The 13501-nt window shown below is 48.0% G+C and overlaps 1 protein-coding gene across 2 annotated transcripts in view; it reads left to right on the forward strand.

Annotated features, from left to right (window-relative positions):
• Positions 1-13501, forward strand: part of GNAO1 (G protein subunit alpha o1) — a 357537-nt gene that overhangs the window by 289134 nt on the left and 54902 nt on the right. For both annotated transcript variants that reach the window (XM_075940405.2, XM_075940404.2), the window contains exons 5-6: positions 5932-6060; positions 12058-12187. In XM_075940405.2, the coding sequence (XP_075796520.1) occupies positions 5932-6060; positions 12058-12187 (259 nt within the window). The remainder of the gene's footprint in view (positions 1-5931; positions 6061-12057; positions 12188-13501) is intronic.

Genomic DNA, 13501 nt, shown 5'->3' on the forward strand with positions numbered 1-13501 from the left:
CTGCAGACCCTGCCTCACAGGGGCCCAGAGGTGCCCGGGGACCATGCTTTCTATCCCCGTCCCCTCCATCCCACAGACAAGCAGGCAAGGGAAGTGTCCTAGAATGGGATCCCATGGCCGGGAGAGGGGCTTCGAGCAGCCTGTGCTTCCATTAGGGCCATACACACACCTGTGCCTGGCAGCGCTGCCCCAGGAACAGGGGGTGCCTCAAGCGTGAAGCCATGTCCATGTGCCCCCTGCGGCACTCCAGAGTTTGTGTGCAGGCCTGTGCGTGCCCTTGTCCCCAGCCTCCTTCCAACGATGGCTGGTGGTTGGAGGACTTCCCCCTCGGGGTTCAGAAGTGTGTCTGGCCTCCCCAGAGCCTGTGAGCAGGAGCCACGGGGTGCTCCGGGGCTGCCTTCTGGGGCTGCATGCCTCCCGGATTGCAGCGCGAGGGCCAGGCCAAGAAGGCTGAGCAGCAATCGCACCACAGCCCCTCAGCACCTGCCCTGTGTGTGTGAAAACCTAAGTGCACTCACCTGCTAATCCCTCCCCATCCTTGGAGGATGCCTGGATGTAACGGCTCCAGCGTCATGGTGGTCATCATGCTGGCCATCTCTTCATCCTCCTCAAGCTACTTGGCCTCCTCCACCACCTTCTGCTCCTGGGCTGGGACCCAGCCAGGTGATGACGGGCATCTCCAGCCCCAAGTTCATCACCAGAGGCGGGGAAGGGCTTTCACCACCCCCCAGGATGTGGTGAAGTTCATTATAATAGAGGCAGGAGTGGGGTCCTGCTCTGGAGCGAGAGCTGTGCTCCCTGGCCCTGGCATAGCTCTGCCCGAGCTCTTTTACTTTACTCTGGACCTGCTCCAGAGTGCGATGCTGGCTCCTCATGGCCAGGCTCTTGGCCATCCTGCCATAGATGTTTGCATTACACCATCTGGACAGAGATCCTGGAGGGTCTCCTCCTAACCCCACACCTCCAGGAGGGCCAGGATCTCCACCCCAGACCAGGATGGCTCATGCCTTTTCCTGCCTCTGGCAGGCTCCTGGCAGCCCTGTGCATGCTCCCTGGGAGGGCCAGTGGGCTCTTGGGGGGCTTGTGGCTGGGACATGGGTGCCCAGATGTACGGCAGTGGCAGTAGCGCAGTGAGTTGGCAGCTCCCAGGACCAGCTTCCTGTCACAAGCTCTGTCCCGCGTGTCTGCAGCTTTAAGAGCTGTTGGGAGACAGGAACTGTAGAGTTGTGATGAGTGTGGCCAGAAGGACACCTGTGTTATTTCCTGGAGGCCTCTTTTTTTTGAAAGAACTCCCTCTTCTGTGTCCACACACACCTTTTTCTGAAAAAGCTTTCTTGAAAAAAAAGTTTTTCCTCATAGAATGAGGCTTACCACCATCAGAAAAAGCCCTCCGTTATTTTAACTTCTTGTCGAAATAATGCTATTGCAGTGTGGACACAAGTATTGTTTTTCTGGAACAACGGCCGTTATTCCGGGAAAACGCTGCAGTGTAGATGTACCCATAAATACACCATGACAGAGCAGCCTGTCAAAGATAGCTCACCACGGGGATGAAAGGCATGGGGAAGCAGTCTCTCCTCTCAAGACTTCCTCCCCCCCCCTCCAACAGTCGCCCTAGTCTTGTGAAGCTCTGCCTCTTTAACCCCCTGTCCAGGCATCCTTAGTCCCACCCCTTCCAGGGTAACAGAAAGTTCCAGAGAAAAGAATGTCCACTGTGATTCTGGGCCCACTGGTCTGTACACCTTTCTCTCAGGGGCTTCCCCCCACGTTACCAGTGGCTGGTAAGGGTACCTAAGCCTAACCTCTCCATTAGGTTCCCTAGAATGGGCAGTCAAGGTTCACCCCAACAGACAACTTATAGCCACCTGTTGGGACTTCTCTCAAAACCTTTCCTTAACTTTCTGCTCACCCCGCAAGAACCCTCTTTACTCTCCAAGGCTGTGTCTACACTGGGCCACTTATTCCGGAAAATCAGCCGCTTTTCCGGAATAAGCTGCGAGCTGTCTACACTGGCCCTTGAATTTCCAGAAAAACAACGATGCTCTACTGTACAAAATCAGCCGCTATTCCTGAAAAACTATTCTGCTCCCGCTCGGGCATAAGTCCTTATTCCGGAACACTGTTCTGGAAAAGGGCCAGTGTAGACAGCCCAGTAGTCTTTTCCGGAAAAAAGCCCCGATCGCGAAAATGGAGATCGGGGCTCTTTTCCGGAAAAGCGCGTCTACATTGGCCACAGACGCTTTTCTGGAAAAAGGGCTTTTCTGGAAAAGCAGCCTGCCAATGTAGGCGCTCCTTTTCTGGAAAAACTGAAAACGGAATAGTATTCCGTTTTAAGCAGTTCCGGAAATTCACAGCCCAAGTCTTTTCACTCCTTTCTACCAGGATAGTGACCTCTCCTTGCCAAAGCCCCTTTCTGTGCCAAACAGACTGTGTGTAGCATCAACCAGCCCTCCTCCCTTGGGTTTAATCAGTCCTGGCCCATGCCCCAGGTGTAACCTGGTGGTTAACTAGCTTCTCCACTCAAAAGTTATCTGACCTGTCAAATGGGGATGTCATGCTGCTTGTATTTTTGGTTCTGTAAGTGGCCTTGGGAGGAAGGGATATGGTGATGAATATTACAGTTTGACCACACCAGAATATGAGCTGATCAGCTGCAAAATGGGGATTTCTCAGCTGCAGCAACAGCAGGATGATGAAATGTTGGTGCTGAGGAGAGAGACTATATTTTAAAAATCAGTGTAATTACATGAAAGGAGAAATTGAGGGGGAGCAGAGAGGATAACTGAAACAGTAGATGGGTTGTCAGTTTCCATAATGCGTTTTCAAAGCCTCCTTCCTCTGAATTGGAATTAGAAGGCACTTAAGTTGGTGCTCCTGCCCCTATTATTCTTTATCCGTAGTCTTTTTATTCCTGTCCTTTATAACTCATTGTTAAATAAGCAATGAACAATATGTAATGAAATGTGAAAGGATGAAATTGGATTAAATGAGTGTACTTGTGTGTTTTCTTTGCTCAGGAATTAATCCAGAAGGGTAATTGTGTGCATATGTTTCAGGGGTTTCATATGAGCTCATTAATTAAGGGGCACGTTGTGTGTATTTGATGACTGATTGCAGATATGGAATTACATGGTTGGGTCAAGATTCACATGTCTGATAGCCTGGGTGTTTCCTATGCTCCAGAACGATTGGAATAGAGTACAGTAGTATATGTGTGTGTTTTCCTGTTCTCCAGAATGATTATTGGGGAACGGTCTGACATTAGGGAAAGGTGTATTGGGGAAAGGTGTGACAGATATGGTCAGAGGTGTGTGTTTGTGTGTAAGAGAGAGATGCTGTAGTAGCACAGTATGTTTCTGACTGATCCCAAATAACTGAATTAAGAATAGTTTCATGCTTACGAGAGGCATTATACACAGTCAGTGTTTCTGGGTGGTAGAGGGTTTTTGTTTGTGTGAAAGCTATCACTAGAGGTACTGTGCATGTGCAGAACAGCTAGCAGGGCTTTTTCAGTCAAGTGCCGGATGTTTATTGCTTGATTTTAGGGTTACAAAATAAGGACTATTGTTAATCACACACCAGCGTATTTGTCCATTGAGCAAAGAAAACAAGAATGTAGTATCCAGGCTTGAATCATGTGGAAAAATTTTATGCATAATGATGACTATTAGAAAGTCAAAGGTTGCCATTAGTTATCACGCAGTAACAATGGAGATAATCACAGATGAACTCTCTACTTAAAACAGAAAATAGCTGAGGTAACTGTTAGCAAACATCGGTTTATTTTAGTTTTAATGCCAGCAACTTAGAGTACTGGCTACTGTATGTATGGCTCTCTGGTCGTGGAGAACATACAACCCTGAATCCACAGTACACATTTACAGGGGCAATGTGTGGGAGAGGCATGTGTAGTCACATTCCCCTCCCTAAAACACCGAGGAGGCAAGAGGGCAGAGGTGGAAGGGAACGCTACCTAGTGCAGAGCAGTGGCTGCTCTCTCCAAGGCATCTGCGCTGCACCAGGCAGTGACCTAGGCAGGCAGCCTATTTGGAGACTACCTGGGAGAGGACAGCGCGTCTCCCCGTCACAAAAACCATGCCATGGGGAGGAAAGGAGAAGAGCATGGGAGGCTCTAGGCAGGAACAAATCACATGGCGGGTGCTCTGCCCTTTATCTCCCACCCACTAGTTGTGCGTGAATGTCAGCAGTTGCAAGCATGAATTCCTATGAGCTGTGCTGAACACGTTCCTCCTTGACAACAGGTCCAAACAATTCTGCCAAGCCAGCTACCTCTGCTATATTTTGACCCAAGGTAGCTGTTGATTAGGGCTTTAATAAAGTTACTTAAACTCAGGAAGAAATCCACCTCCTATCCCCTGGTGTCGTTTAATGCATTGGTGAGCTTTTAAGTATCCCTGTGATGCTTCCAACATTGGCCATTGCAAGATGGGATGCCAATGGTCTGTTTCTTTATGGTAAATCCTATACAGCAAAGTCATCACTACCTACACTATTAGTGGGTGGGTATTACCTGCTGTTGCAGAAAGTTAAAGAAGTGACAGGAAGCTTTACCTGTGTTCTCCACAGAGTACTTTTGGTAATATGAATTATTTTAAACATTACTGTGTCAGGACATTCCAGATGGACCGCTCTTTACCTTTTCACATTGGCTGTTGAACTATTTCTCTGACTATCCTAGGAAATTATGTTCCTTGTGCATTTTACTTGTAGCAGCATAAAATATTTGGGTTTTGCCTCCTAAAGCCTCATAAACTGAATGACTCAGGAACCAGCAATCTGCACCAAAACAAAGCAGTTAAAATAAAAGATGCATACAGTAAATGAGCCATTCAACTCAGGAGTATAAATGCCAGAGGCTTACTCAAGTATCCTAAAACTTTATGGTTTCTGCAGCTTTTTTTGCTAATTCCTGCATGCACAGGGCAAGGCAGCCTGCAAGGAAACTCTGCTATGCCCCTTATAATGCAATTACACTCCATTTTACAGCACTCGGATGCCCCAGTTAAGCAAAACAGGACAGGTTTCCAATGCCATTATGATGTAGCCACTTCCATGCTACCCAATGGGAGCCAATGCTGACAGCAAGCCCAGACGGTGGATGCCACGGTGCAGGCCGAGCCCCATGGAGTAGGGCTGGGTTCAGAACTGCCCCCACCCCTCCATCCTGTTGCAGGGGCTGGACCAGGAAACTCCCCTCCCAGCTCCACCTACCCGCAAGCCCCGGGTGAGTTTTGCTCGGGCCATAGGAGCCAGCCCAGCCCAGCCCCACCCATCTAGGCTGGGCAGTGAGCAGCAGCAGCTGTTGGTGAGGGCCAGGAACAGCAGGTGGAGGGAAGCATGCCCCAGGCTGCAGGAGCAGACAGGAGGGAGTGTGGGGAGAGTGGGCGCCAGCAGGGCTTTAAATTCAAGCATACGATTTGAAAAAATATATAAAAAATGAGTATTAAGTAAATGCAATAATATTCTACAATTATGGACTCCAATGTGATGCCAGAAAGCTTTGCTATAATATGCAGAACCAGTTTGAAAATACTGGTGGGTTTTTGAAAAAGCTATTTGGAAGCTCTTCAAGCCATTTTTGTTAAATGTGTGCAGAGTGCCATGCACAAGAAGGACCAGCTCAAGACTGGATCAAGAGACTACTGCAGTACAAAGAGAAAATATCAGAAATACATATTTAACAGACTACACTCTCTGGAGCAAGAATAATATCAAGCAGAATATGGTCACTTGAATTTCCTGCTTTCAGTTTAGTGTGAAATCTAGTACTTGAGCCAGTGGGCTTGTGGGGGGGTTGGTTTTCCAAGAGACAATTCTTTGATATAAACAAAATACAAACTCACTGAAAAATGAGATTGACAATAATTAATGTGTATTTTACTCTCCTGTGGTTTTCTTTTCCTTTTATAGCTACCTAGACAGCTTAGATCGAATTGGAGCTCCAGACTACCAGCCAACAGAGCAGGATATCCTTCGAACCAGGGTCAAAACAACTGGCATTGTAGAAACCCATTTCACATTCAAAAACCTCCACTTCAGGTAAGTCTCATGTGAATCCATTGTTGTGTTTTCAGGCAGTGCAAATATCAGCATTGTGTGACTGCAATCATATTACCATGGCCAAAAGTTCTCCCGCAGTATTCTGTAAACTAGTTTCAGACGAGTTAGTCTACACAACAAGTTTTTTTGGTAGAAAATATGCTAATGAGAGACTCATTAGCATAAGTCGTAACATCGTTAGCTTATTTTCTGCCCTTTCTTTTTGTGCAAGGGGTTTTTGCGCAAAAAGCAGTGTGGATGGGGGTTTTTTGGTGCAAAAACCCCATTTTGCGCAAGATCCTTATGCCTGTCCTGGAGAGGCATAAGGATCTTGCATAAAACAGGGTTTTTGCACACACAAAAAAGTCCACGCTGTTTCTTTTTGCACAAAAACCCCTTGCTCAAAAAGAAACAGCAGAAAATATGCTAGTCGTGACTTATGCTAATGAGGGACTCATTAGCATATTTTCTGCTGAAAAAACTTGTAATGTAGACGTAGTCTAACAGGAAAAACTTAAAAAACAATGAATAGTAGCACCTTGAAGACTAACAAAACATGCAGATGGGTTTTGCCCACAAAAGCTCATGATACCATCTTCATGTTTTGTTAGTCTAGGTGCTACTAGACTATTTGTTGTTTAAGTTTTTCCTGTACACTAAGGGGCTGTGTCTACATTGGCATCCCTTTCCAGAAAAGGGATGCTAATGAGACACTTCGGAATTGCAAATCCGCGGGGGATTTAAATATCCCCCGCGGCATTTGCATTTACATGGCTGCCGCTTTTTTCCGGCTTGGGGATAAGCCAGAGAAAAGCACCAGTCTAGATGCGATTCTCTGGAAAATAAGCCCTTTTCCGGAGGATTTCTTATTCCTACTTGAAAGTAGGAATAAGGGATCCTCTGGAAAAGGGCTTATTTTCCGGAGAATCATGTCTAGACTGGCGCTTTTCTCCGGCAAAAACCCCGAGCCAGAAAAAAGCAGCAGCCATGTAAATGCAAAATCCCCCGCGGATTTGCAATTCCAAAGTGTCTCATTAGCATCCCTTTTCCGGGAAGGGATGCCAATTCAGACACAGCCGGGCTCTGTCTAGACTAGCAAGTTTTTCCGCAAAAGCACGTGCTTTTGCGGAAAAACTTGCCAGCTGTCTACACTGGCCGCTTTGAATTTGCGCAAGAACACTGACGATCTAATGTATAATTGTCAGAGTTCTTCCGCAAATACAATGACTCTCCTGTTCAGGAAAAAGCCCTCTTGTGCAAATGCTTTTGTGCAAGAGGAACAGTGTAGACAATTGAGAACCGTTTTGCGCAAAAAAGCCCCAATGGCGAAAATGGCGATCGGGGCTTTCTTGCGCAAAACCGCGTCTAGATTGGCACGGACGCTTTTCCGCAAAAGTGCTTTTGCGCAAAAGTGTCCTGCCAATCTAGACGCTCTTTTCCACAAATGCTTTTAACAGAAAAACTTTTCCGTTAAAAGCATTTGCGGAAAATCATGCCAGTCTAGACGCAGCCTAGTTGTTTGGCTGGCTGCTATCTTTCACCCCAGAGGTGGTTGCATTTCTGGGGTACTAGCATATGGTATGTAAAATTGTTTGTGAGGGAGTGTAACATAGCATGACTCACCACCACAGGCACCTCCCGCTGGACAGTCAGGAAATCAGCTCTTCAGCCCTGGAGTGTCCCCTTTCAGCTGCTGTCACACCTGTTGCTACCTGTTAATGTTCCCACCACTTTGTTGGGATCCACCACCCTTCCATCTGAGTACTGCCCAGGTGCAGTATCCTCCCACTCTGAGGTCTTTCACACTCTGGGAACCCCCAACTCCCTATGACCACATTGCCTCAGTGACCCACTGCCAGTCATCATCTAGCCCCTGCAAACTGCAGTCTGAAGTGGCCACTCATCATTGGCAAGAGGGTGTGGACCTGCTGTCTTTGCTGCCCTGGCTGCTTCTCTACAGCCCTAGTACACTCAGGCCCTGCAGCCTGGGAGCATGCCTGGCCAAAGTTTCCCCAGCTCTGCATGCCTTTCCCCAGCCCTGCTCTAAGTCAGGAAGCCTCTGGCTTCTCTGGCAGCTAGGCCCCTCCTGTTTCCTAGACTGAGTCTATGTCTCCACCCTCCAGGAGCCTTTCTTTATACTGCCCTCAGCTGGACCCTAATTGGCTCAAACTGGCCACAGCTGCTGGCTCCACAGCTCCAGCCCTCTCCCAGGCCGGGTTTTAACCCCTTCAAGGGCACCAGGTCAGACACCCCATCACAGGGAGGCAGTCCCTCTTTGTGACTCAGCCTGGTCACTCTTCAATTTCCACCTTTCCAGGGTAACAGAAAGTCCCAACAAAAATAAGTGCCTGGTGCCTGCATCTAAAGTGCTGACCAATGTTTTATGGCCAGTGAGCCATCCATCTTTCTTAGAGCTTTCCATCTTCCATATCCTCTTCCCAGTGGCTGGTAGAGGAACCCTGGCCTACTTACTAAACTGGATTCTAGTCCAAGAACCTAGGAGAACCAGTCTAATTCCATTCCTACAAAACTGCTTGCAGCCACCACTCTGGGCTTCTTCCTGCCAAGCCTTGTCCTCAACTCCCCTCCCTGCAAGAGGCTTCTTTGTTCCTGCAAGGTCTCGTCACACCCTATTTCCAGGCCAGTGACTTCAGAGTTTCTCCCTTCAATCCTCTTCTATTCCAAACTTCCTCTTTGTATACCACCACCCAGCCCTTCCCCCGCTGGATTTCATCAATAACTACCCCTCACCCACGCCCCAGATGGATTGATTGGCCTCTCTGGCCCACGTTAATTTTTTCAACACCTGCAGGAGGTAGGAACCAAAGCACTACTTGCCTTGGCATACAAACAAAATCCCTTTTGTGCACGTTGTTCTGCATTTTCCCATTGTGAGGGTTCCCTGTCCCTTTCTCTGAGGCCTCTGATACTTGCCGGTGTGGAGGCATGACACACGAGTGAGCAGACAGTGTCCCAATCTAGAATGGCGTATGTTCATAAATGTAAAAACACTTTGCCATTTGTTGTCTACTCTACCTGTAGAGTTTGCCAGTGATTCTGCTCTCAAATGCAGGGCAGATGGTGGTTTCTAAGACCCCCACAAAATAAATGATACTGAGAGTTCAGCCTCCTCAACCCCTAAAGGTATGTCTACACTACAAAGTGAATTCGAACTAACAGCCGTTAGTTCAAATTAACTTTGATAGGCGCTACACATACAAACCGCTAGTTCGAACTTAATTCGAACTAGCGGAGCGCTTAATTCGAACTTGGTAAACCTCATTCTACAAGGACTAACGCCTAGTTCGAATTAAGTAGTTCGAATTAAGGGCTGTGTAGCCATTTAATTCGAACTAGTGGGAGGCTAGTCCTCCCCAGATTTCCCTGGTGGCCACTCTGGGCACCACCAGGGAAACTCTTCTGCCCCCCTCCCGGCCCCAGAGCCCTAAAAGGGGCACGGTCTGGCTACGGTGCCCATGCCAGATGCAAGCCTGTCAGCACCCAGCCAGCAGACCCTGCACCTGGCATGGCACGAGCCAGCCACCCGCTGCCACCCAGCCCTCCGCCTCTTCCCGGGACCAGGCTGGTGGCTCCCAGGAGCCTGCCCGGGGCCGCAAGAGGTGGGCGCCTGCCTGGTCCAGTGCGGAGATCGTGGACCTCATCCACGTTTGGGGGGAGGCCTCCAACGTCCACGACCTCCGCACTAGGCACAGGAAAGTGACCGTCTAGGGCAGGATAGCTGCCAGCCTGGCCACCAAAAGCCACATGCAAACCCAGGAGCAGGTTTGCATGAAAATCAAGGTGGTCCAGTGAGACCCCCGACCCTGAGCCCTGAGCTTAGAACATAAGAATGGCCATACTGGGTCAGACCAAAGGTCCATCTAGCCCAGTAGCCTGTCTGCCCACAGCAGCCAACACCAGCTTACCCAGAGGGGATGGACCGAAGACAATGACCAAGCCATTTGTCTCGTGCCATCCATCTCCAGCCTTCCACAAACAGAGGCCAGGGACACCATTCCTACCCTGTGGCTAATAGCACTGCAGGGACCCATCCTCCATGACTTTATCTAACTTCTCTTTAAACTCTGTTATAGTTCTAGCCTTCACAGCCTCCTGTGGCAAGGAGTTCCACAGGTTGACTATTTGCTTTGTGAAGAAGAACTTTCGCTTATTAGTTTGAAGCCTGCTACCCATTCATTTCATTTGGTGTCCTCTAGTCCTTCTATTATGGGAACTACTGAAGAACTTTTCTTTATGCACCCTCTCCACACCACTCATGATTTTATAGACCTCTATTATATCCCCCCTCAGTCTCCTCTTTTCCAAACTGAAAAGTCCCAGTCAGTCGTCCAAACCCCTGATTATTTTAGTTGCCCTTTTCTGAACCCTTTCCAAGGCCAAAATATTTTTTCGGGGGTGAGGAGATCACATCCGTACATAGTACTAAAGATGTGGTCGTACCATAGTTTGATACTTCCCCTCCTCCTTCTTCCCCTGGCTTCCCCCTTCCAGCTCCCTCCTCCCAGGTTTCCCCCTCCCCTCTCCCACGCTCTCTCTTTCCCTCTCCCACCTCCTTTTTCCAGTCTCCCCAGAGGTTAATCCTACCCCACCCAGTTTGTTAAATAAAGAGAGTTTCTATTTTTGAACACACGTGTCCTTTATTTTTTACATCAAGAAGAGGGGCTAAGGAGGGGTAAGTGGAAGGAGGTGAGGGAGGAATGGGGTACGAGCCCCCGATGGGGAGGACTGGGGTGGCTCTGCGGGCTCCTCGGGGTAGAAGCTCTCCTGCAGGGTCTCCTGGATCCTGACAGCCCTCCTGATTGACCCCCCCGGATGGCAGCCTGCGGCAAGTGCAGCCGGGCTAATGGCCGAGTGCTGTGATGTGCCGAGTGCGGGCACTCAGGGCACTCCAAGCCAGGACTGCTTTGCTGTCCCTCATCAAGGTAGACAAGCAAGCAGGGAACCCCTGAGAACTGTCTGTCCGGGGTGGGGGTCGGGTCCCTTTAAGCACAGCCCTCGGCTAGCCTGAGACAGCAGCTCCACACTCTAAGTCCTAACCTGATGCCCTGCCGGCACTGGTTCCAGCCAGCCTTAACCTCGGCTCAGGGTCCGCTCAATGTGGACATGCTAGTTCAAATTAGCAAAACGCTAATTCGAATTAGTTTTTAGGTCTAGATGCGTTAGTTCGAATTAACTAATTCAAATTAAGTTAGTTCAAATTAGTGCTGCAGTGTAGATGTACCCTAAGATACATGCAGATTTCTAGGGCTCTCATGGAGGTCCCTTGCCCAGGCACTGCAAAAATACTCCCCACCATCAGCACCCAAGACCCTGGACAGTCTTCAGGAGTTTTGCTGTCATGGGTTCCCCTAATTGCTTTTGCCCCTAGAACTCCTCCTTGAGAATATAAGAATACATAAGAATGACCATACTGGATCAGACCAATGGTCCATCTAGCCCAACATCCTGTCTGCCGAAAGTGGCCAATACCAAACGCCCCAGAAAAAGCCATCACAAGAGGTATTCCTTATGTGATCCCTCTCCTGTCGCCCATATCCAGACAAACCGTCTAGGGACACCATTCCTACTCATCCTGGCTAATAGCCATTGATGGACTTAACCTCCATGAATCTATCTAGCTCTTTTTTGAACCCTGTTGAAGTCCTATCTTTTACCACATCCTCTGGCAAGGAGTTCCAGGGGTTGACTATGTACTGAGTGAAGAAAAACTTCCTTTTGTTTGTTTTAAATCTGCTGTCTATTAATTTCATTTGGTAATCTCTAGTTCTTATATTGTGGGAATAAGTAAATAACTTTTCCTTATTGAGGAGAGAGGGGTGCCAAACCTCAGAGAAGGAAGAAGTGTGAGCTACTGCACAATCTCTTGTCCTATGCTAGGAGCCTCCAGAGTGAGTACTTAGAAATACAAAAGGGATGACCCATATTTCCCTTTGTTAATAAAGAATAAATGAAGAGACGTCCCTGTTTCATGCACAGGCTGTTCGATGTGGGAGGTCAGAGGTCAGAACGTAAGAAATGGATCCACTGCTTTGAGGACGTCACAGCGATCATTTTTTGTGTCGCGCTGAGTGGTTACGATCAGGTGCTCCATGAAGACGAAACCACGGTGAGTGCTTATAGGGCAAGTCAGGCCCCGACACCTCCTCACTGTTCTCCTGCATAGCCTGCCATCGCTCAGGGATTGTCTCGTGCTCTGTTCCTGGCTCGTATCAAATCAATGGACTTAATCACACGTCTTCCCCTGACTCTGAAAGGGTGTAGAGATCCTTTCTTTCCCCAATCCCTGGAAATTAAGTCTTCCAATGCCCAGGTTGGCATTAACCCTGGTAACAGTTTCTTGCTCTGATTGAGTTATGATGTCATCTTTTCTCTCAAGCTGATCAGTGCAAATTGCCATGGGACATTAACAGAATTCTTAACCCAGAGGCTGTGTCTACACTGGGCCACTTATTCCGGAAAATCAGACGCTTTTCCGGAATAAGCTGCGAGCTGTCTACACTGGCCCTTGAATTTCCGGAAAAGCAACGATGCTCTACTGTACAAAATCAGCCGCAATTCCGGAAAAACTATTCTGCTCCCGCTCGGGCATAAGTCCTTATTCCGGAACACTGTTCCAGAAAAGGGCCAGTGTAGACAGCCCAGTAGTCTTTTCCGTTTTAAGCATTTCCGGAAATTCATGCCAGTGTAGACACAGCCAGAGAGTAGAGTGATAAGCAGTGACTAGGCACTTTCGAAAACAAGCATCAGGAAATAAATAAGCAGCGTTTGGAATATGCAGACACACACTGTTGTTGAAACACCACAAATTCCTCAGGCAGATTCAAGCTATTGGGGTAGGTTTTAATGCAAAAGAAATCCATTTTCATGAGAAACTGGAACTGTTCGACTCTTCAGTGGAATTTGTTCTATGAGATGGGATTATCTTTTATAATTTCTCAGTTATACTAGGCCTGAAATATGACATGGAACTTGGAAAAAAGAGAAATTGGGATCCACTAGTTGCCAGATGATTGTGTGGCACCCTCATTAAGCTGAATGTGTTAGATGTATACACATATGAAGGGGGAGATGGGCATGCAATAGGAAAGACACCTGTGCAGTTGGGGAGATGGGCTATCAATAACAGAAATGGCAAGTAGTTGTAGGAGTATCCAGGTATTGTCTTTTAAAGGGAGTTGCAGTTGCCCAGCATTGAAGAACCAAAAGTCAGAACTTCATAAATGGTTTGTACATGCCCAATGTTCAACAACACCATGGATATGTTATTGTCACCAGTTTGTGCAGGAGACTAATGTGTATTCCCTCTTTCCTGTTTGTAAAGGATCAGAAGTTAAAATGGACAAGCACTGGTGGGGAAGGATTCTAAAACAGCTTGTAACTTGCAAGCAATAATGTATCAATGAAAAGACTTTTGGGGCAC

Source organism: Pelodiscus sinensis, chromosome 12 (assembly GCF_052426305.1).
Source record: "Pelodiscus sinensis isolate ZL-2025 chromosome 12, ASM5242630v1, whole genome shotgun sequence".
NCBI classification, from domain to species: Eukaryota; Metazoa; Chordata; order Testudines; family Trionychidae; genus Pelodiscus; species Pelodiscus sinensis.